The sequence below is a fragment of the Psittacula echo genome (assembly GCF_963264785.1).
Source record: "Psittacula echo genome assembly, chromosome: 7".
NCBI lineage: Eukaryota > Metazoa > Chordata > Aves > Psittaciformes > Psittacidae > Psittacula > Psittacula echo.
Window position 1 is genome coordinate 30006512 of NC_137740.1, and position 23340 is coordinate 30029851.

General features: G+C 43.0%; 1 protein-coding gene across 1 annotated transcript in view; it reads left to right on the forward strand.

Annotated features, from left to right (window-relative positions):
* Window positions 1-19469: 19469 nt before the first annotated feature.
* The window catches only part of MCF2L2 (MCF.2 cell line derived transforming sequence-like 2), a gene marked incomplete at both ends in the record, with an annotated part of 161846 nt that continues 157975 nt past the window's right edge, over window positions 19470-23340 (forward strand). Inside the window, one exon of the mRNA XM_080623389.1 lies at window positions 19470-19611. Within this exon, the coding sequence (XP_080479515.1) occupies window positions 19470-19611 (142 nt within the window). The remainder of the gene's footprint in view (window positions 19612-23340) is intronic.

Genomic DNA, 23340 nt, shown 5'->3' on the forward strand with positions numbered 1-23340 from the left:
ATACTGCATCCACTTGACTGTGTGAGAGGAATTTAGGTCAGCAGAATGGAATAACCCAAGCTGGCGCTTGTCCGAGGCAAATGGCTTAGCACCACAAGACCCAGAATCTGTTTTATGCTGCAAAGCCACAAATAATCTAATATGTCACAGCTGGGTAGATGGTTGCAAGGTTTCTGATCTGTGCCTGCCTACAACAAGAGCACACACAAAATATTTTTTAAGAAATTAGCTTCCAAGGTACCATATCAAATAGGTCTTCTGCTACTGCTATGCAAAGGCTTAAATCAAGGGAATGGAAATTCTACTGCCTGCAACAGAAAACTCTTCCCTTTGTTTTAGGCATTCATGCATTTGAGGAACTTTTCGAACCACTGATTCTACGGCTCTGTCCTACTTACAGTTTTCTGGTGAGCAGTGGGAGGCGATTGGTCTTTTCCACTGATCACAGCACAACAGGTTTCTTTACTCAAACATAATATGCCAGTGTGGAATGTGCATCTATCTCTGTTTTCTCAATGAAACAGAACAATAGAAAAATGCAGAAATATATTTGCTAAATTTGCTTGGGATCTCATGCTAATTAAAAGTGGTAGTGTAGAGTTCCTTTGCCCATTTACCTACATCTATGTAAAAATTGACCATATTATCTGCATCCTTTTTTCTGTACCCCAATAAAGCTTTTAAACTGTTGGCCAATTTTTACCTGATTTGGTGAAGTGATGAAAATTACAAAATATTAAGTTCATGCAAATTATGAAAATAATGACTGAAGAGAAGAGAAAAATGTAATTAGTGAAGAAAAGGCTGATAAGCTCATTGTATTAGACCTCAGAGAATCCATATGTGACAGTGGCATGGAGGAAAGGAGAGGTAATAACGATTTATCTTTTTTAGTTTCACAGCTTTGAAAACCTACTTGGTTTCATCTTTGTTCCTACATTGTGGTTATTAATTTTACCCCATTCTACATGCCTTATTCCGTGCAGATGTTTCACTGGGAACTGTTTAGTAAGGAACTATTTAAAAGTGTTTTGCTAATGCTGCAAAGTTTATGTCTATAAAAAGTGGAAATCAAGCTTTCACAGAAATCCATGACAAATGTGCAGATGTGCCTGCAATATTCCAAAATGTAGAATATTACAAGTTTAAAGCCCACATTCTAACCTTGCTTGTTGAGGCGTGATCAGAATTAAAGTCCATAAGAAATCGTAATGAGATGGGAATCCAGAACACTAATTTGGCTTTGTCTCAAGGCAAGATATTTATGTGATAGTTTGGCCTGATGTTTAGGGAGACAGAGGTGACTGAAAAGCTTCCCAGAACCAGTAGAAACAGTAGAATGCACTAAGGCTGCTTCTGCTTCAGGAAATATCAGCTCAGAGGGCTTTCTATTCTACATTCAGTCTTTTATTTTAGCTGAATACTTTTTCATATGGGATGTGACTCTGACTCTGTCATTAACAGAATTCAAGAGAAAATTACAAAAATCCTGCAATATTCAGGTGTGTTGCCATTAATAATTTCTCTTAAAGCAGCATGCAGTAAGCAGAGCCATGCAGAGTTGCACAGAACTAAAAGGCTGCTTACAGCCTTAGCTGTTTTCTCATTTATTGATATCCTCCCCAAAACTGGCTGTTAAACCTTGAGTTTTCATTCTCAAGCTAGTAAGATACCAGTATGTTGGGAGGAAAAGGGAATAGGAGTAGCTACCATCCACCATCTGCTTGCTGCAGGGTTTTCACACTTTCTACTTAGCATTTTGTGATGGCAACTGTTGGAGACAGGGTACTAGGCTGGATGGAGCTGAGGTGTGATCCAATCTGTCAATTGGTAGGTCACCATCTGTTTCAAAAGCCTCCACATTGCTGCTGTTAAATCTAATGTCTTTCTCTGTCCTTTATTTTTTAGCCTACCTCAGTAATGGCTTGTAGGTGTTTGTTTCTTGGAGGGGATGAATGGAGGAGTGTTTAACATGCAAGGAAATTACTAAAGCAAAGTCAGGAGTCAGGATCCAAGTTTTGCTGTTAGTACTGGTGGTGCCCATGGTCCCTTCTGCACCTACGCGTGCCAGGCACTGGATCCTGTGCATCCTTAGAAAGCTCTGCTGGACTCTGTAGCTTGTCTGTTGGTGCCTGGAAGGTAGTTGTGACTCAAACGAATTATTCTAAGGTGCATGTTTCAGTTGCAATCAAGTCTATATGTGTGCTTCATGGGTAGCTCTTCCCATGACTTTCCTGAACCGCCTCTGCCTCAGGACTGTATTTCAGACAGTGTTAGTCCTTTATGGCAGTTTTACTACAGCAGAAAGTGGGAACTACTGGCTTCCAGAGCAGGCTTTTACAAAATACTCTGTGGTGGTTTTCTGGGTTTTGTTTGGTTTGTTTGCCCCTTTTTTTTTTTTTTTTTTTTTTGAGGGTGGGAAGGTTGGTTATTAAGTAATAATTTAGAAAGGAAGAATGAGGTAGCCTAGGTCACAAACAAGGGAAAAGTGATTTCTTGCAGCATCATTCAGTGAGCTAGTCATTGAGCTCATCGACTCATTGACATTGAAGAGCTGTGGCACTTCCCCCTTTCCTCTTAAACACCCCAGAACAAGCCCAGTGTTACTTGGAAGGAGCAGGCTGGGGGACTCTCCAGGGGAAAGCGGTACAGGAGGCTTCCTCCTGTGTGAGGTCTCTGGGTCAGGCACAATGAAAGCTGCTGGTGCTGACAGAAGTCATCGCTTGCTAACAGGATAGGTAGTTGTGACCATTCTGCACTGCTAAGTCTCAAGATTAAAAAGGAAATAGGGCCAAAAGGAGGTAGATAGAACTCCCTGTCTGTTCCCATCTCTGTGGCAGAGGGAAGATCAGATGGCCTTGTTGGAAAGTAAACTGAGCTGACGTCTATCACAATTCTGGGCAGCTTGCTAAATATAAGGGCCTTTTTCCACTTGCCTCATCTTTTATTTTATTCCTTTTCTAACCTTCCGTATGGGACCTTAATCCAAGACATCCCCTGAAAGGACATCTCTCTGGGGCAAACAGGTTCAGCACAAGACTGTCTCAATGTATACAGTATAAGCTAAGCAATTTCATTGCTGTTATTCCTTTCTCCCTTCTTTGGCACTGTTTCAGGCTTCTTAGCTCCTGAGGAATGACTTGGCATTCAATCTAGGATGCACCTCTCTGGATCAGGCTTGGTGACTGCTAAGGTCATTTTAGCAGCACAGTGTCTGGTGCATGATACTAGCCCCATCTGTATATTTTCTCCTGTTTTTCAGTGCTGGGCTTGTGTTCAAGCATTAGGGAGAAGATAAACCATAAATGTTTTGTGTTGATGCTGATGCTGTTGCTCACTGACTGAGCTTCTTGTACCTCACTTCAGAGTTCAGCATCTGGATTTCCCCAGGTGATCAGTGGGTCAGTGACTGGGAGACATCTGAGTTCTCTACAAAGCTGGCTGCTCCTACTCACATAAGAAAATGCTGGAGAATGACGTGAAAGGGATAACATGGCATATGGATCATTATTAGTCAGTCAGCTTCGGTGACTCACACTAACCAGTGCAGTACACACAGCAGGTGTTGAAACCAAGGAGCAGGAGGGAGACAGGGTGAAGAAACAGACAACTTTCACATGCCTACATGGAAAAACATCACTTGTAAATACCTTAAGTGATCTGTAAATCATGTCAAGGAGGGAGGTACTGCTCTGAGACCAGAAACACTGTAAAGAAGACCTTGTGTGTTTAGCAGAGGAAAAAGCACAGCAGGCTCCTTTTTGGCATAAGGACATATGTGTAGGGGACAGTTGGTTTGAGATCAAGGTGTCTTCAAGCTCCACTGTCATGTAAGCACAACAGAGATAACGTCTCTGAGTCAGAGACATAGCTGCCTCTGAGGAGTCATAGGCTCATGAACTGGAAGAGAGCCACGTCCAGCACGTGAACTCAGGCTGGTATAAGTCTGAAGCAACAGCATTTATTCAAGGGTGAAATACACTGTGTTTGTATATGCCCACTTGTCATTTACAGTGCAGCATTACAGGACGCTTATGCCTTTTCAGCAGGGGCCTGCAAATAATTCGGCATTAATGAATAGTCCTTTATTCTGTTTTCTATTAGGATATTCCTTACAAGTAGTAGTGGATGAAGCACTGAACTGAGTTAGACAATTCTAAATTGCAGTGTACCCTAGGACTTAGTTTACAAAGCTACTGTGTTCTGTTTCCATCTTTTCCAGCCATTTGAGGGACCTGAGTTCTCTACAAAGCTGCCTGCTCCTACTCACGTAGGAAAATGCTGGAGAATGACGTGAAAGGGATAACATGGCATATGGATCATTATTAGTCAGTCAGAACAATATTCCAGGCAAAATGGCCAAGGGAAAAACAGGCTACCAGGATCAAAAATCCATGCTATCATGAAATAATTGTCTATTTTGTTTACCAGAACATGCACGCAATAGCTCAAAACCAGCATTACACCTTCTGTGCATTTTATTTTGAGTGTTCTTGAAAATGCATTCTTCTGAAATCACTGCTGTCATGAAATCTGAGTCCTGAATCCTTCAGGCAAGTCAAACTAAACAGGCACAGCCAACACACTGATTGTCCATGCATTGGTAGAGATGCACTGCCACTCATTTCAATATTCTTTCCCTGCCTGCCTCAAAGACAAATTGTGCCCATGGTTTGGCTCTGGTATAAAGTACTACCATCTAGTGCCCTCTTGATCTGAGGACACGGGGTTGTAGGGCACTTCAGGGCAGCCAATCCAGCTCTCCCTCATCTTGGCAGAGCTTCCCTGATTCCAGAGCTACATGAATGCAACAGAGATGAAGTTCTCCGAGAACTCCATTACAGTAAGGGCAGGATTATTATAGTGAATGCAAAGCTGACCCTCTGGAAGCTGAAATAGAGGTTCAAAGGACCTTTTTAGGTTATTAGCCCAGCTTTTGGTTTTAAAAGTCATTGATTCCTGACCTGAATTACTTGAGCATGAGAATAAAGGTTGAATTGCTGCAGAAGCCAAAATCCTTTGAAACACTGCAAAGAGGTGATGGGAGATGATCTCTTATCAATATTACAACAGAGTGGCTCTGATCCAGAAAAGTGCAAAGACCTCTTTGTGTGAATAAATGGGGACCTGCTGATATTCGGCACTCTGCAGGACCAGTTATTTCCGTATGTTTTGAGTGTACTCAGCTGTAGCCCCTGCTGCAAACGGGTTTAAGAGGCAGCACAGTGCAGGCATTGCGCTGGGAGCTGAGGCTTATAACCTACTGTCTGAATTGCCCTGATTTCATTTGGGGATCTTGGGTCAGTTCCTAGAAGAGCTCAAGGGAAGCCAAGCTAGAAGATCTTGAGTCAGATGTCCCACATCTGTGAATGCAGGCTATAATCTCTCTGCTTCCAGTTACCTCCATCTGTGTCTCACAGATCTTGGATGGAAATCAGCAGCTCTCATCCTGAGACTGTTTATGCACCCACCCGTATCACCTAATATACGAGCACCCCAGTGGTACTGCATTAGGGTTTTCATAGTATTGATCCATATATTAACACCTTGTGTAACAGACTTCACATGAGAAAGGCTGGATCTGCCACGTCCGCAGTGCAGACTGTTGCCTAGGGCAACAAGATATGAGGGGCTGCAAACCATTTAGCTATTGCTTTCTCTACATGACTGTGATCTGTATGATTTCCAGTTTCCCTTGGGCATGTGGATTCTCTACAGCTGGCCCTGGATACAAGAGCAGCTATCTGCAGTTCCAAGACATAAATACAAGCCAGACAATGCAACAGCATTTTGATCTGCCTGGCAACAGCTGCTGACAGGATTCTTCTCCTTCAATACATGCCTTGAGCTCCAGAGCCTTTATAGGAGTTACTCCTAGCTAACAGTGGAGAACCACTTCAAGATACTGGGACATGGAGAGGTGAAGAAAATCTAAAGCCGGAGATGGTATCTTTCAGGAGAGTGATTGTTGCCTTTAAATTCTGAGACCTTTAAGGTAGCTGCCATGTTTTAATTATAAATAGGTAGAGGATTAGTCCACAGTTACTGGCATCTACAGTTATAATTACTGCAATATCTATAGTTTAGTTAGGACTGGTTGGTGCAGTCAACCTTGACAGGCTTGACAGGCTGAAGAGGTGGACCAGTATGAACCTCATGAAGTTCAGCAAGGCCAAGTTAAGGTCCTCCACCTGGATTGGGGCAATTCTAAACACAGGTACAGGCTGGGTGGAGAATGAATTGAGATCAGTCCTAAGGAGAAGGGCTCAGGGGTGTTAGTTCATGAGAAGCTCAATATGGGCCAGCAGTGTGCACTCGCAGCCCAGAAAGCCAACCAGTATGCTGGGCTGCATTAAAAGGAGTGTGGCCACCAGGTCATGGGAGGTGATTCTCCCCTTCTACTCTGCTCTCATGAGACCCCACCCTGAAGTACTGTGTTCACCTATGGAGCCCCCAGCATAAGAAGGATGTGGATCTGCTCAAGTGAGTCTGGTGCACCTCTCCTATGAAGACAGGCTGAGGGAGCTGGAGTTCTTTAGCCTGGAGAAGAGAAGGCTCCAGGGAGACCTTAGAGCAGCCTTCTAGTACCTAAAAGGGGCCTACAACAAAGCTGTAGAGGGACTTTTTACATGGGGATGTAGGGATAGGACAAGGGGAATGTCTTTAAACTGGAAAAGGAAGATTTAGATTAGTCAGTAGGAAAAAATTCACTGTGAGAGTGGTGAGGCGCTGGCACAGGTTGCTCAGAGAAGCTGTGCTTGCCTCATCCCTGGCAGTGTTCAAGGCCAGGTTGGACAGGGCTTTGGGAAACCTGGTCTAGTGGAAGGTGTCCCTGTCGGTGCAGAGGGGCTGGAACTGGATGATCTTTCATGGTCTCTTCCAATCCAAACTATTCTATGATTCTGTGATTCTGTGACATTCCAAGGATGTGCAAGTCCTGACAGACAGGTACTGGGGGAAAGAACTGCAGCAAACACATAGCTGTAGTAACAATGATAAGTAGATATCAGATTGTTTGGATGTGGGAAGTGTGGATATGCTGATTAACAACCTTAACACTTCAAATGCTTTTTTCTATTATTATTTTTTTTTCCTGTTATGGAGTTAATATTCTAATAGAATTGCTGTGGCTAGAATTACTATCAGGAGAGTTTGTCTCTTGTTATCAATCAATAATCCTTCACATAACAAGGGATGACTATAAATATTTCCTCCCTTTGAGTGTGAAGTTCACTGTTACCCATTACATTTTGGTCCAGAGGTCTCTGAAGCCAAAGCTTAATTTCTGAAGTGATCAATCAAACATTCTGAAGTGTTTGCAGCATGAAAGCCAAAGCTGATGACATACATAGGAGCCATACTATTGATGTTGCAATATTCAGAGAAAAGGTATTTCAAACACAAATAGCTATGGCCTCAGTATGACCCTGAACTGTAATCAAGCGCATAACTTATCAGAAAGCTCCCAGCAATTACATGCCAGTAGTTGGTGCAGGAAGCCTGCTGGGAAAATCTGATTAATCCTTGTTGTGGTGATCAGCTTTTTTTGTGAAAACAAAATTCCTAGTTTTTTTAAAAGACAGATTCAGAGCTACTGTCACCATTTCACATCTTGTATTTGCACTGTTACCAATTTCTAGTATCTTTTTCCCTTCTACACTGAAGTCAGAAAAGGCTTCACAGAGATTTTGAAGCCACAGTTCAGTGGAGGTAGACTTTTTGGTCCTTTATATGTAGCTCATAAAAAAAACCTACTTTCTGGCTTTGTTTTCAGCTAGGGGAGAATGCAGTTTCAGCAATGTGCAATTGTCATTTTGGATCATGTTGAATTACACTGTGGCTGTACAGCAGAGCCTTGTGCATAGTTGTATCTTGAATGGGAAAAGAAAGCTAGCAGCCAATGCACTTTGAAGAACAGTATTGTTTGGACAGAAGCAAAGTTGTCAGCCATATTCTGTGTCCATTCTACCCCAGTAATTTCAATACCAGCTCTGCACAGGCCATGCTCTGCCTGTCCCACTCTTCCCTTCAGAGCTGGGTTGCCACCATCATGCAAGGCTTCCAGTTCAGACACAGGAAGGAGGAGAGATCATAGATATCTCACCCTGAATTCACCATCTGAAAAGGGAAGCTGGACGTGGTCTGGCCATGAGACAACTGGGTTATGTTTCTTCCTCAACTGATCAATGAGCTTTATATTCACTCTGAATCCTGTGTTCGGTTCTGGGCCCCTCAGTACATGAGAGACATTGTGAGGTGCTGGAGCGGGGCCAGAGAAGGGCAATGAAGCTGGTGCAGGGCCTGGAGCACAAGTGTGATGGGGAACGGCTGAGGGACCTGGGGGGGTTCAGTTTGAAGAAGAGAAGCTCCCGGGGGGGGAGCCTTACTGCTCTCTGCAACTGCCTGAAAGGAGGATGGAGCCAGGAGGTGGCTGGGCTCTGCTCCCAAGTAACAAGGGATAGGAAAAGAGGAAACGGCCTCAAGCTACACCAGGGGAGGTTTAGACTGGATATTCATGGAGCTAGGTTTTTCTCAGTGATGTCCAGTGATAGGACAAGGGGTAATAGGTGTAAACTGGAGCATAAGAGGTTCCATGTGAACATCAGGAAAAACTTCTTTACCGTGAGAGTGACAGAGCACTGGAGCAAGTTGCCCGGGGGGGTTGTGGAGTCTCCTACATTGGAGATATTCAAGGCCCGGCTGAACAAGTTCCTGTGTGATGTACTCTAGGTTACCCTGCTCTTGCAGGGGGGTTGGACTAGATGATCTTTTGAGGTCCCTTCCAACCCTCGGGATTCTGTGATTAAGAACAATTTCTTCCCCAAAAGGGTGGTCAGGCATTGGAACAGGCTGCCCAGGGCAGTGATGGAGTCACCATCCTGGAAGTGTTCAAAACCTGTGTAGGTAAGTCCCTCAATGACGTGGTTTAGTGGTGGCCTTGGCAGTGCTGGGTTGGACTTGATGATCTTGAAAGTCTTTTCCAACCTAATTGGCTCTATGAGCTCTATGAAACACAAGCAGTCATCCCCTGCATCCTCATCTGTCCAGCAGGATGCCAGAGAAGGGCTACTTCCTGGTGAAGGGTTTGTCTGTTGGTCTCAGGAAGGCAGCTGTTGTTGCTAGTGTAGCCTTATCCACTGCAGGGGAGGGGGCACATCAGTGCCATTTTGCACTCAGTTTCTACTCTCAAAGTGTCTCAAAGATATGATCAAACCATTTAATCTTCCTTTCTCAGATGAGCTGAAAGGCAGGGTGTCACAGAGGTGGGCAGAGGCGCCTCACTCCCTCAAGCTCCTTCTCCAAGAGATCTTACGGCGCTGCAGGATTTGGTACCCAGGCGTTAGTGTTGACACACAGACTCGCCAGATGAGGTTGAGGTGGTCCCCATCGCTGCGTCTTGCAGAGGAGCCACTAGAGGGCACAGGAGGGTGTAACCATTTCTCTACACAAACTAAAGAGGAGTAAAGGCCACCTCCCTCTTCGTACTACAACAGCATCGAAGTGCAAATTACCCACACAGCACGAATTCGGAGAAAGGCATGGTCTCCAGAGATACACAGCCTGTGAGATAGGTGCTGAACCTTTGAAGACTGAGATATACAAGTTCTCTATTTAGGCTTTTGACCTAATCTGGGATTTACTACAAAAAGACATAACTTGACTACATGCGTGTAATTCTTGATCTCCTTAGGAGCTAAGATGTCTAAGTTTTAAATAAAAGCCATTTTCGTATTTAGGAGTAAGAACATCCCTTCATTTTAATCTCTAGGAAATACAAGAAAGAGCTAATCTTATGGCAGCTTCTCTTCCAGCAAACGTGAGACTCTGTTGTGATTTTGACAACTTAGTTGAACCCTATAGAAGTTATTAACAGTCTCAAACTTTGCCAGGAAATATAAGGATTAGGAATACACTTTACAGGAAAATAAGGCTGTCATTACTATGATCATTCTAACCCCTCAGAGAGAAGTCCCACAATACCTGAGCAGAGATAGTGACAGATCCAAATGACATATCAGGTCAAAGTTAATCTAGCAAGTCTAAACCAGGTCAGGAAGAGCAGAGAAAGCAGCTGACAACAGCATTACCCACAGCATAAGAAAAAGAAGGACTGGGGGCTCTCTTAAATGGAGCAGCTGGAGCACTGGGGGGAGGGTGTGTTGGTGGGAGTCTCAGTGAGAGTGGTCTGGCATTCAGTTAAGGCTGATTAGTGCACCCAGGACCCTGAGTACACTCTGCTGCTAAATGCAAAGTATCTTCTCAGTACAGCCCACATGCTCTAAAATACCTGCTATCTCCACTACCAGTGCTGATACTGGGATCAGTCACTGAACCTGATTTTAAAACTCACTTATTAGTATTATGTTTTCATTACATCTAATTAGCTCATTCCTTGCAGTTTCAGTTCAGCCTTCAGTATCAGACCTGCTGCCTCTGAATGTGTACATAGTAGTAATTAGCTTGACACAACACTACAAAACCTTAATAAGCAAGACACTCTTTTCAAATACAGTCTTGAAAAGATGGAGATATCTACAAATGATATAAAGTTGAGAAACACGCTGTGTGCCGTGTTCAAGGCTGCAGCCAAGAAAGGGATATTTCTTGGTATGTTCTCATTTATCTTCCAGCTTTACTACAGTAATTGCAATTGATCTTAGACAAGTTGAATACTTTGGGATTCAGTTCCCAGCTGAAGATTTTTCCTTATGCTTCGTTATTTGTATTGAGATTTTAATTTTTGATTAATTAAATATCAATTAAATATAAGAACCCACCAAAAGATTGGTGGGTTCTTATAATGCTTCTGACACAGTTAAAAATATTGTTGGGGTTTTTTTGCACAGTTGTTTGCTATTCTTGAAACAAATATATTTAAAACAAGAGACATGTAGAAAAATACTGTGTAGAATTATGTTAATGTATGCTCCAAGGGAGCAGCAAAGAAAGGGTTAAAGAGGGGCTGAAACTATTATTTCCCCACCTGAAAAGCAGGTAGCAATTAGGAGTAGGTGTTATCACTAATAGTGGCATGGTGTAAGGCCACTGGTCTGTTCCAAAGGACCTGTGAGAGAGATACGGCTGAGAGAAGAATGTAGATTTTTAGATGTAGAAGGAAATAGAAGGTTGTATTGTGCATAGGAGGTGGGGTTGAAAAGCTTTGGTAACTCAAAGGCTGATCTGAAGATTGAAGCTTGAGTGATGTGTGGGAAGCTGCAACGGTATCTGGAAGAACTGAAGGTTGTTAGGAAGCTGGGAAGATGAGTGGGATTCTGGAAGGCTACATCGGAGACCTGGAGGATAGGTGAGTGACTGGAAATCTGTGCATTGTATGGAGAGGCTCGGATCCTGATCTGAGTCCAGTGTTATCAGTTCACATGGTTCAGAGACTTAAGAAGGAAATAAATTTAATTACATGTAAGAGATTCTGTGGGTGTTCCAGAGCCCAGGGAGGCAAACAACAGTTACAGTTTATTTACCAGCACATTAAACAATTAGATTCTTTTTCAGTCAGGGTGACTGTAGATAGTAATTTTGTGCACTCAGTTGTTAACCTAGAGCTCTTGGAGCCTTCAGGGCTACAAGAAATGAAAGAAAAAGTAGAGACCCTTCAGATGTTATAGCATTTTAGGAGGAAGCAGCATTTGAGAAGGAACAGATGAGGCTGTTTACTCTGAATGTTTTTATATTACTTAAGAATTAATTCTAGTGATAGGCTGGCTCTAATTCTCCTTCATGCTACAGCTGGTTTTCAGTGCTGTCTAGAAGCATTGGTTAGGTGAACAGGGTGGTGCTTGAAGTCTGCCTGTGGTATTGTTCTCTGCTAGGGTGTGGAGTCAGATGGTACAAAAGTCCTCGTGGTAAGAGAGATCTCTGCCAGCTGCCTGCATTGGTGCAGCAGCAGGTGTACTGGGAACTGAAATCCTTCTTAAATAAATGCAGACTCCAGAAGACGTGTCACCTGTTAAAATCTACTTCTTTTAGTGGTGCACACGTACTGATGATGTGGTGTTCAACCTTGTTCACTACCCATATGCAGCATGCCTCTGTCAGTATCTGGAGATATGCTCCAAAGCTAACTGAAAAGGGTGATCTGCTACTGAGATGGTGTTGGCAGATATTTCTAGTTTGCAGGTCCAAGAGAGGTCATGCTAATCTACATCAATGTTGCTATAGATCTTTGAAACAAAGATTGATTACCTCTAACTCCAGGTGGTACCAATGCAATCACTGGTCTTTAGTACCTCAGAGAATCAGAAGTCCACTGTAGACAGACCTATATTTGGGAGTAGTTATGGATACTTGTAGTAGTTAAGGATAGCATGCCTTTTGATCCATATGCCTCTGTCCACTTTAAGGTCATGTCAACAGTCTTTTTATGTTAACTCTGTCATGGTTTCATTCTTGACAACAGAATAATCCTAGTTGTGAATCTACTGCTCTTAGCTGCTTTGAAAGTATTTTGCTGTTGCTTCTTTAAGCAGAACAACTTTGCACTTAAAGATTCCCCTCAGTATAATCCAATTCAAAGGGCTCTTGAGACAGTGGGAAATGTAGCACATTCATCATCAAAGTTTGGTGGCTTTTGTGGGGAAAAACTAGGTGAAATTATTCCTGCCCCTTCCTTCTCTCCCAAGCTTTCTCTAAATGGTTCTTAGGTGCATACTTTAAAAAACCAAAAATATTATTCTTAAACTATATCCTTTTACTGGCAATTAAATGGAAAAATGTCTATTTCATAGAAGCAATAGTATCTCTGTAGTGCCAAAGCACTCAGCTGAGAATCACTGGAGAAGTACATACCCTTATTCAATGCTATGTTCCATGAAGCGGACTTATGCCTATTGAGACAAAGGTCCATAAACGGATGTAGGATTTAGATACATTTTATTGAGTTAATCTGTGCTGGTCAGCAGAGAATGTTTATAGTGGAGTTTCCTGGCAGACTAAAGAGCAATTACCTATCTCATCAGCTGCACCACTAAGCTTTGAGGCCAGTGTCTTGGCCTTGCTGCACCCTGGGGCATAATGGAGTGCTCTGGGTGGGGTGAGATAAATGAGGTGTCCACTGATGCACATGCTAGCAGGTTATCCTGCTTTGGCATAGCTTGAGGAATCATCCTGTAGGTTGTGTCTTTTTAGAACCTTTAATCCATTACAGGTGATGGCTTAGAGACAAAGCTGGGGAGGATAAACTGGGAATGGCGCAAGGGTTCAAGGCTGTGGGTGGATGTGTGTAAGGAACAGCTGTACAACATCAGATGCTGAGCACGAAAAATTCCTACCGCCTCTGTGTAGGTGTATGCTGGTGTCCAGCTGCTCTGTGTGATTGTGCTTGTGGGGTCAAACAGAAGAAAGTGCTGCAGTCTCTCATTTGCAGGTGCCTGCTTGTGTGGGCAGATCCTTCAGGACAGACCTCTGGTTTCTGACAGTAGCCTTGTCCTAGGAAAAAAGAACATGTACTTCACAGTTGCCCGGCCAGAGGGAGTCATTCCTCTGACTCATTTTTCTCCTCAGTTCCTAGAAGAATCCAAGCCTTGCCTTAGGGGATGTGAATGTGTTTGATGCGTATCTGCCAGCTGAGAGCTCAATTGAAGCCTCGGTGTTTAGAAAACTCTAGATAGGACCTCCTTTTTCTTTGTGGACTGCTCAAAGTAACTCAGTGAACCTCAATACACAGACATGCAAACAGGAAAAAATCAACAGTCCCTAAAGCCCAATAACCCACCCTATATAGTAGCTGATGTTGAGTGTTTGAGAGATGGCAATAAAACACTGGAAATGCCTTTACTGTACTTTGTAATGTGAGAAGCTGTTTCTTCCTATTTGGCATGTGTCAGAAACTTGAGTATGAACAAGCCTTGTGATTCTTACAGATCCTATTTTTATCCCTGTGTCTTTTTGGTGTTCTCCTTTATCAGCTTTAAGTTATGAATTGGAGTAACAAAAAAAAAAATATTGCTTGCATGAAGGAATGTACACAGTTGCTTCTCAAGGAAAGAAGCTGTCCTGGTGGTCTTTGCTGCATGGATCCAGCAGCTGTCCTGCACTGTGAGTGCTCCAGTGGTTGGTTGCAAGGAGAAGAAGGTAAACGGGGAGAGAAGGAGCAGTGCAATGCTCTTGGTGCTAGCAAGAGTCAGAGTTAGTGTCACATGGGAGGTGACTCTGCATCAGTGGCAGAGTACAGACAGGAGAAAAGCATGTTCTCTTCTTGATGCCCAGAGACTTTTCAGCATTCATACTGCTTCTGGAAGGCAGTGGCACAAAGACTGTCCCTGTGCATCCACTTCTCACAGTGCATGTTACATTGGTGGTAAGGTGATTATGGTGTTTAGGAGTGTGGAAGAATGGTGGCCTGACATGCTGTTTTATGGATCACAACTTTCTCTGGGTTACTGAGTATCTCTCTCACCTGTTCCTTTTGCATTTACTTGTATTTAATTTTATTCCCCTAGCTCTTTAAGCCAAGAGATATCTTTTAGGTACGTACTGCACAGGAAGGCTCTCAGTCTCACTTACATCCTTAGGCATTTTCATTATCAAGACTGGAATAATTTTGCATCCAAGCCTAGGCCCTGCATCTAGCTACTCTTTACCCATGTGCCAGTTACAGAATGGTAACTTTGGGAATCTGTTTATCTTGCCAAGCAGATGCCTAGCAGGACAGAAATGCCTTCTGTTCCTGCTGGTGTGCACTTGGCTGCAGATGTCAAGAGAGCTAGATAAAATAAACACTGAAGGTGCAGCAGCAAGTCCTGCCCAGTGCTTGACCTATGAAGATTCCACTCATCTCCTGATCTCCTGGGCAGATTCTCTAATCCAGCAGTGATGGCACTGGCTTGTTTTGTTGTTTTTAAATAATGATGGTAATGGTCCTTGATTAGCTGTGGATGTCTATACAGCTTTGAGATGGCAAAAAAAGTTCTTTGGCTAGGTTGTCTTTTGATCGTTGCCATATCACTTTTGCTTTTGGCAGCTCACATGGGAGTAAATGTGTGCCAACAGTGGCAGAATTCTTGTTTCCCACTGTTGAAGGTGACCAAAAATGCTTTGCTCGTCAGTTAGGAAATCACTTTAAGCAGATCAGTGTAATGAGATTCTGAAGCCATATGGCACTAGAATTAGTGCCTTCTAGTCCAGTAACTGCGTGTAGTAGTTGCAACAGTGCTGTATGCCAGAAGTAATTTCAAGAGCAAAGATTTTTTATTTTTTTTTTCTCGGCTCCTTCACTGGGGCTTTAAACAAATGCCTGAGATGTAGTCCTTTTTTAAAAAAGGAGGGGGAGGGAGTCCTGGTCTGCTTTAGTTGGAAGAAAATAAATGGAAGTTAATAGAAAAGACCAGTTTCCATTTTCTAGCTGAACAATGGAATGGATACTACCTGTAACAGCACTAAGTGTGCTCTGACAATAAACCTTAACTTCAAGCTGCTGAAATGCTTTATGGCTTATCAGATTCATGATCTGCGTGGTGGGGGAGGCAGAAAGAAGGTCATGGAGGTATATGCAAAAGGAATAGTGTGTTTCAGCATAGCTATCAAAGAACAGTTCAAACATTAGATAAAACATCACATAAAAATAGTAAAACCTGAAGCTGGTGTTTTGGGAACAAAATATAGAATTTTTTTTTTTTCTTAGCTGTTACTTGTATCATTCTTAATAGTGTCCTTGGATTTAGATTTCTTATTTCTTAGCTTTGTAGAATACTATACATAGGTGGGGAAGCTGCTGGTCTTCAGGAATAAATAAGCTATTTCCTGCTAATTTTACTGGGCTTTTTTTTGGGTTGTGGGAGTTTTGTTTATTTTTAAATCATTGGCAGAAAGGAGAGGTAATTTTTGAGTCTCATCTACCAACCTTTCTTGAAACAGGCTCAGTTGGAAAAGTGATGTCTGTCTCCCCACAATTGTTTAATGACTGTGTGGAGTAAGTTGCAAGCAGGGAGTGTTTTACAGTATTTTCTAGCTGCCTCATTTACACATGCAGCAGAAGCAGACTCCTTTCTCTGTCACATAATGCTTTCCCAATCTCAGTTCTTGACTTTTCACAAGAAATTATGTCCATTGGGCCCAGCATCATTGAGACCAAGTATGTTTGTTGCATGTTTCATGATTAACAGTGATACCAACCATTGGAGCACTGCTTTTTGGGGCAGAAGCATGTTATTTTGTGAGAAGAGATATGGGATTTAAACTGAATTGACTTTAAATTTATGGCAACCCCTGGCCATACAGTCATGACAGCAAGCACTTGTCAGCAAGTTCCAATTCCAAGGTGAACTGGTATTTCTAATCAAACTAGGCACTAGTGCAGTTCCTCAGGCTGTTTTGGTTAATGGCATTTAAGGATATCTGGGTGATTGTTGGTTGGGTTGTTTTTTGTTGGTTTGTTGTTTGTTTTTTTTTTTCATTTCTGATGACACTTTCTTCCATTTATTTACTTGTTTTTTCATTGACAGACCAACCCAGATGATGTTGCTAGGCAATGCTGGCAGTTCATGAGCAGAAAAAGTTCTCTTCCTTAGCTTTTCCAAACATTCTGTCATGGTTGTCCGGAGCAGCCAGAAAGCAGCCCTTCATTCTGTGTTATCTATGGAGAAGACCCAAAGAAGCATGCTTGCCATTTTCTGTACCTGCTCCCTCTGCTATAATCTTCTGCATGCAAAGACCAGTAAGTTGCTTTCAGTCAGATTATACCTTTCAGCTCACAGAGAAAAATTATGAAGAATCAGTTATCCATGCTGAGGATGTTTCATGTTACATGAAAACATTCCTCCAAGCCAGCCCTTGCAGCAACACCTGTGCAGATACATCCATTGCAGCACAGAAGAGGTAATTTTTGTAGTAGGAAACTGTGCAGGTCTCTTAGTGCTCCCTTGTTAGAGGCTTCCAGTATGTGTCAGGAGAAGCCAGCCCAGCTGCTTGTGTAAATGAAATGACTCTTACAGAAGAATAAATAGATACTTCTGTCCGTCCATCCTAGTCCTTCTAGCACAGCATTTAATCCCTGAGGTAAACCTTATGTGCTTTATTGCTAAGTGTGTAGCACCTACAGTCAGCTTATTTTCTTTCTGGAGCTGGGTGATGTCAGTGGTACCCTACACATCAGAGATGTCTATTCAGCATTGTAATGGATTGGGGTTTCCTAGAGAAAGACTGAGACTTAGATGATTTTAGATAGTTTCCTTGGGGTGTGCTGTTGGCTACCTGTGCTTCAGAAGCTCACACCTAGGGCAGTTTTCTTCTTGCATCTCACTTCCAGCATTATATCTCCCCCTTGGAACAGTCTCACAGGTTCTCCTGTTGTTAAGCTATGGGGGACAGTATATGCAAAGGAGGCTGGCAGACAGAAGTGTATTGTTACAAATGCTGGATTCTCCCCTGTTGTATACCTACCTGTATGCAAGGCTGAAGTGCAGTTATGCTGTGCATGTCAGATGTACATATGAACGCCGTGTCAGAAAAGTTTGTTTTCCAAGGTATGTCATGTTTGCTTGTGTAAGGAAGGACATCTTAAGCCCCTGTAATGACAGAAAAGTGGATGGAAGAAAGGCTTTAAGGTAAAACTGCTGGGTTATAGTTCTCATTTTCTGACCTCATGGTGACAGTTTGCTACAAATTTATTCTGCCTCCTATGCCACTGCTCTATGAAAAATATTGCAGTCCCCTGGGAATTTCTTTATGGAAGCTCTAATAAATATTTTATAAATGCTAATGAATCAAGTCAACAGCTCAGTACATCACTGTCCTCACTTTGCAGGCAGGATTTTGGCAAAGGCGAAGAGCAGGAGGGTTCATGCCATGCAGCAAATTGGGAGGGGGGGAGGGAGCACAGATCTTTCACTTTAACAGTGGAAATCCTCTTTATAGCTTCCTTTCATCAAAAGGAGAGGTTCTGAAACTCACTACTCAAATCTGGTAGCTATTTTACTCCATGGTCAGTTTGTGTATGCTGGGTTAGGAAGCTTAAACAGCTCACTGTGTGGTTGAGAAGCCGCAGAGTTGGCAGGCGAGAAGCTGCATGAAGTTTGCAGAAGCTGAAGTTTGTGGAATGGGAAAGAACTAGAAATGAGTTGACTTCTATATGTTTTAGCTTACAAGCATTCATGCCTATCCATCTAGTTATTCACCATTTAATTAATGGCATCATGTGAGACTCTTGTCTCCTGGGCGTCTTTGTCCCTTGTAGTTCTTTCTCTGATTTGTATTAATTAGGCTTCTCCTTTCCCACTCCATATCTAGGGATAAGTGATCTGAGAGGGTCATGAGATAAACAACACTGGATGCAACTATGTAAAGTGGCAATGGGTAGTAGTGATTGAGACAGAGGAAGGCAAAGACTCTCCTGGCCTGTGTATAAGATCCTTGCAGGAGCCTTGTTCTGTACTCGGGTCCCTGCAGTTGAGCTTTGCGTTGCAGCTCAGCCCTGATTCAGTAGGTTTTTATTGTATTCTTTGCACTGTCACCAGTGTTGGCCTTGTGCCTGTTCATGCCTCTCCTGTGCAGTCCTCTCCCTGTTCCAGGGAAGGCTCCTTTTTTTCCTCCCTGGGATTGGGTGCTCTCTGCACCCAGTTCCCTTAGTACTAGTTTCTTCACCAGGCTCTCTGACCAATGCTCTGTGTTATATTGGTTATTAAAATGGAAAAAAGTCAACTTAAACATTCAGCCCCTTCAAAAGAGATATCTGAATGTATGTTTCAGATTTCTCCTTTTGGTGTCAAACTGATGGATCCAACTTCTTTTTAAACAGAATTTGGGCTGGGGATTGCACAGCTAGCAGAGCGTGTCTGCCAGCAATATTTCTCTTCTGTCCTCCATTTGCTACTCTGTTCATTTAGATTATCAGATCTTATGAGCAGGGACTGTGCACAGCAGCAGAGGGCTGTACAGCTGCAGCCTCCCAGTGCCACTGCCAGGCATATGAGTAATTGGTTGAGCAGCTCTGCAGAGCAGTCTCCTTGCACCGTCCAAGCTGAAATGCAGCAGTAAAAAATCCATTCTCAGTGGTGAATCATAAAATCATAAGCCCAAAAGGAACCAAAAATCATGAAGAAAAATGTTTTCTTAAGAAAAAAGTCTTCATGATCATATCTGGCATGCTTTTGAAGAGACAGTCTGATCTTGCAGTGTGCTTCTGGGATCTTCTCTCTTCATTGTTGCTTATAAGATAGCTTTAAATTAATGATAAGGAAGCCATTCAGGGCATGGGCTGTGCTGAGGTTCACAGCTTTCATTCTGAATGAGAGAATAAAGTAAACTGATATTGAAAGCAAGGAAGGAGAAACAAACACAGTCAGTAAGCCTATAAAAGTCTTAGCCAATTGCAATGGTGAACATCCTGCTGGCGTGGGTGACCTTGAATGAACTAAGTGGGATAAAATCACCAGCCTGGACTGACGGCTGAAGAATCAGGCTGAATTCCAGCAAACTGAAAGAGCAGATTTCTGTCAAGAATCTCCTTAGCTGTGGCAATGGCTTCTTGGTGTCGGAAATGTGGACAACAGGTGCCCAGGAATCTACCTTTCACTGCTGTCCGGATAACAGAAGGAGAAATGAAATCTTATCATGACTTTATAGAAGGATGCATTAGACTGGAGCGCATGGCAAAGAAAGGTATGTGCAGCATCATTAAAAGAAATAGCACCTTCTCTTAGTGGTAGCTGCATTGCATTCCTAGGAGATGTGCAAAAAGAGATTATTTTTCTAGTGCTTTCTCTGAGGAGTCGGTGGTAAATAAAGGCAACTAGCTGGATTTGAGTATTTACTCAGGTATGAGTGCATCATTTGACTTGGCTGCATATTCCTGGGATATTTGCAGTGATTTGACCTAGAGGAGGTTAAAATAAGTGCTAGACTTATTCTGAATAAATGTTTATTTCATTTGAGTGTTAGGCACTGGGGTTTCTGTGTATGCCCAGAACAGGTATTTGTTGTGCATGTAAAATAGCTTTTGATATGAACGTTTGTGTTAGGGCAGTAGGTTTAATGACCCAGTTCACCCTCTCACCTTGTGCTCCTAAATTGCTATGTAGAATGTTAATATCTTTCTCATTGTAAAGATTCTGGTTTCACTGTACTAGTAATAGAAACTTGGACTATCAAGCTTTTTGTGCCCCATGTGATTCAATCTTGGTACAGGGCAGTATTCCACTCTGAGCAGGTTGCTGCTGGTGCCCTGGCAATTTGTGCTAACTGCATGTTAACTCTGAAGTGGAGTGATGGTAGTTGAAATCTAGGCTGTTGGCTATTTAGTCACTTATCAAGCTTGCAGAATCATAGAACATTTTTTCTCTATGTGTCATGTGAAAGAAAGATTAAGAAAGGAACCCTTTGGTGTCATTTGCTCTGTTAACTTGAATGAACACTTAGCAAACCTCAAATCCAGAAATTTATTGCAAGTTCACTAGTACATGACAAAAAGATCCTCTAAAGTATGCAATATGATTCTGCATTCAGCGTAAGTGTTTATTATGTTTCAATTATCTCTTCAGCAAAGAGAGTTGTATTCAGTCTGGCATATCGAGAATATTCTGCAGAAAAAGAGGTGGACCAGAAGCAGGTCATCTGCTGGTAAATTGGGGTTTGCAGATGCTTTCTTTGATAGGGCTCTAACACACAATGCCAGGGCTTGAAAACTGCAAAGCTAAGCCAGTAGAAGCAGAGGTACAATGGACATCTACCCACACTGATTTTTGGGCTCAGTGCCTACTTATGCGTGTTGTATTTGGCTGACCTTTCAGTAACACTGATGTTTCCAGTTGCACTCTTTGTAATGAAGCATTCTGAGTTCAGCACAGCATGGCAGAAATGTCTGGTATCTGATTAAGAGACAGAACAGAATTAATTGAAGTTCCTTCTTGAATCTTCGATCAGGTGCTTCCAGGTTGCTTACAGCTTTGGGGCGCCATGGGTCTGCTGGAGACAGAGCTCAGGCATCTGCTGTTCCTTTTCTTTCTGTAGGCAAAGAGGGGAAGACACTGGTTAAAGCTTTGCCATGGTTACTGTTCCCAGGGAAACACCTTCCCTGCTTCTCACAGAGAGATGACCTCGCATAGTAGATGGGTGGAAATCCCTTGGAAAATCGTTTTCTGCTAGAGAACAGATATGTCAAATCAGTCTGAAGCTGTTGCCATTTTGTGAAGCAGAAAGCATCTTCACTGCTTTTATTTTAAATTCTGCCAGTAAGGCATCAGGAGGGACAGAAGTTAGGTAATTTCTAGGAGCACAGGACCCTCAGTTGCGTGCAATAGAGCTGTGTGAGCTATAAGAATACACTAGTGACAACTCTGCATGTGATGATGTTAGAAGGTGGCTGAGGAGCTGGCAAGAGGGCACAGGAATTCATAACACCAGCACTGTCTGGGTTCTTTGCTCCTGCTCTCCTCTTGAACAGCCTCCGACCCTGTACTCATCCCTAATTTTGGCATTAGTTTCCTTATCTGCAAAGCAGAAGCAGTGGGAATTACCCACCTTCATAAATAGGGGGTCCTGATGATGTAGCTATCCTTGAAGGTTAGACCAGTTTCCCATTGCAGTAGGTGTGACATAAACGTGGGGGAAGAAAGATGATCTGTCCCAGAGAACTTGGGCTCTGCCTGCCTCACCTTGCTATTCCTTTGATACTAGCAAAGACTCATTGACAAACTCTAGCTGTGGATGTGTGCCTTTTTCTCAGGCTGGCTCTGTCTGAACATAGTGGCAATGCAGGATTATGGATTTCTGTGGTGTATTCTGACTTCATTCTCACTTAGGGTCAGTGTAAAGATCCATCTGGAGTGTTGTTGAGGACTAGTTGGTATGAAGCGTTTTTCACATGCAGACCACACCCTTGGAGCCCTGTGAATATTCTGTGGCAATTTTCTCTCCTGTACTATCAGAATAAGAAGAGATGGAAGGCACACAGGTAACTACAGCAGAAATGGAGGTCGTGTGGTTGCAGTCAGGCCTGCAGTGGCCTGCTGTAACCTGCCTTTCATCAGCAGTACCCTGTAGCAAGCAACACTATGCCAAGCTAATCCAGTTCCTGGATCATGCAAGTTCAAGGCTTATTTTAATTCAATGTGATTTGTTTTGATGAGTGATTTAAAGCTTGATTGTACTGTTCATGTAAAAAGATGAAAATAGTGTGTATTTACAAAAAGAATGTACCACTGTAAGGGGTTAGTTGAAGGGCAGCTTCCCTATGGCCCTGTGATTGACTGCTCAGAGCTCCACAGCCCCAGCTCCCAGCAACAGGCAGAGGAAGGACCTTGCTGTATCAACTCATCTACCGGTGCTGAAGCCGCCTCTGGAGTCTGATGTACAAATCGTGCTACTTTGAGTACCAGTATGTAACCTTGGGACTCTCTAAGAGCTGCAGCTCCAAGTTGCTGTAACTGACAACCAAAGGGAAAGAGCTCGCAGAAGCCAGGTTAGAAATGTGGCAGGGACTCCTGTCCAGAGTTGGTCCTCCTTGTAGTGCTCTCAGTTCCGCACAAAAGAAATACTGAAGCTGAAAGCAACACATTAGCCTCATGTCATGAAATGTCCCATTCTCGGACAGTGGCTCATATGCCTTTATAGCACTGACAAGACTATTCATTTCACCCAACTGCTACTTAACAACTTTTATGCTTGGGGACACCTCCTGTGTGGACCTCTCTGGCTCCAGATGCTCTTAATTAGCTTGCCTTGTTGTGATGCTTGAGTCCTCCAATGCAGCCACACATCTACTAGAGCTTTACATGGATGGATGAGCATTGACTGATTAGACTATGCTTCTGCATGCTGTGGAGCTTGAGGCTGCATGAAGACCATATATTTTTAAGTAAGTAAATGTGTGTTTTTTCATCTGTGCTCAAGGTTGGTGGCTGCATAAAACAGGGTCATGAGTCTGCAGACACTAAGGATTGCACAGTTCAAGGGAAGTTTAGGTTAGATATAAGGAAGAAGTTCTTTACTGTGAGAGTGGTGAGGCACTGGAATGGGTTGCCCAAGGAAGTTGTGAATGCTCCATCCCTGGCAGTGCTCAAGACCAGGTTGGATGGACTCTTGGGTGACATGGTTTAGTGTGAGGTGTCTCTGCCCATGGCAGGGGGTTGGAACTAGATGATCTTAAGGTCCTTTCCAACCCTAACTATTCTATGGTTCTACGATTACTGAGGCTATTCAGGATTTTGCTGTTGCTGCAAAAGCAGGAAAGATCCTCCTTGCCAGCAGGATGGGGACCTATCTCTTGTGCTAACAGAGTGTTTCTGATTTAGTCCTCCTGTAGGAGAGAGGAATGCCACAGTTCTGTCTGTCCAGTAGTCATGGGCACTTGTTTTCAGTTCTACTGCTGTGTCTTTCTTACTGCTGGAAATG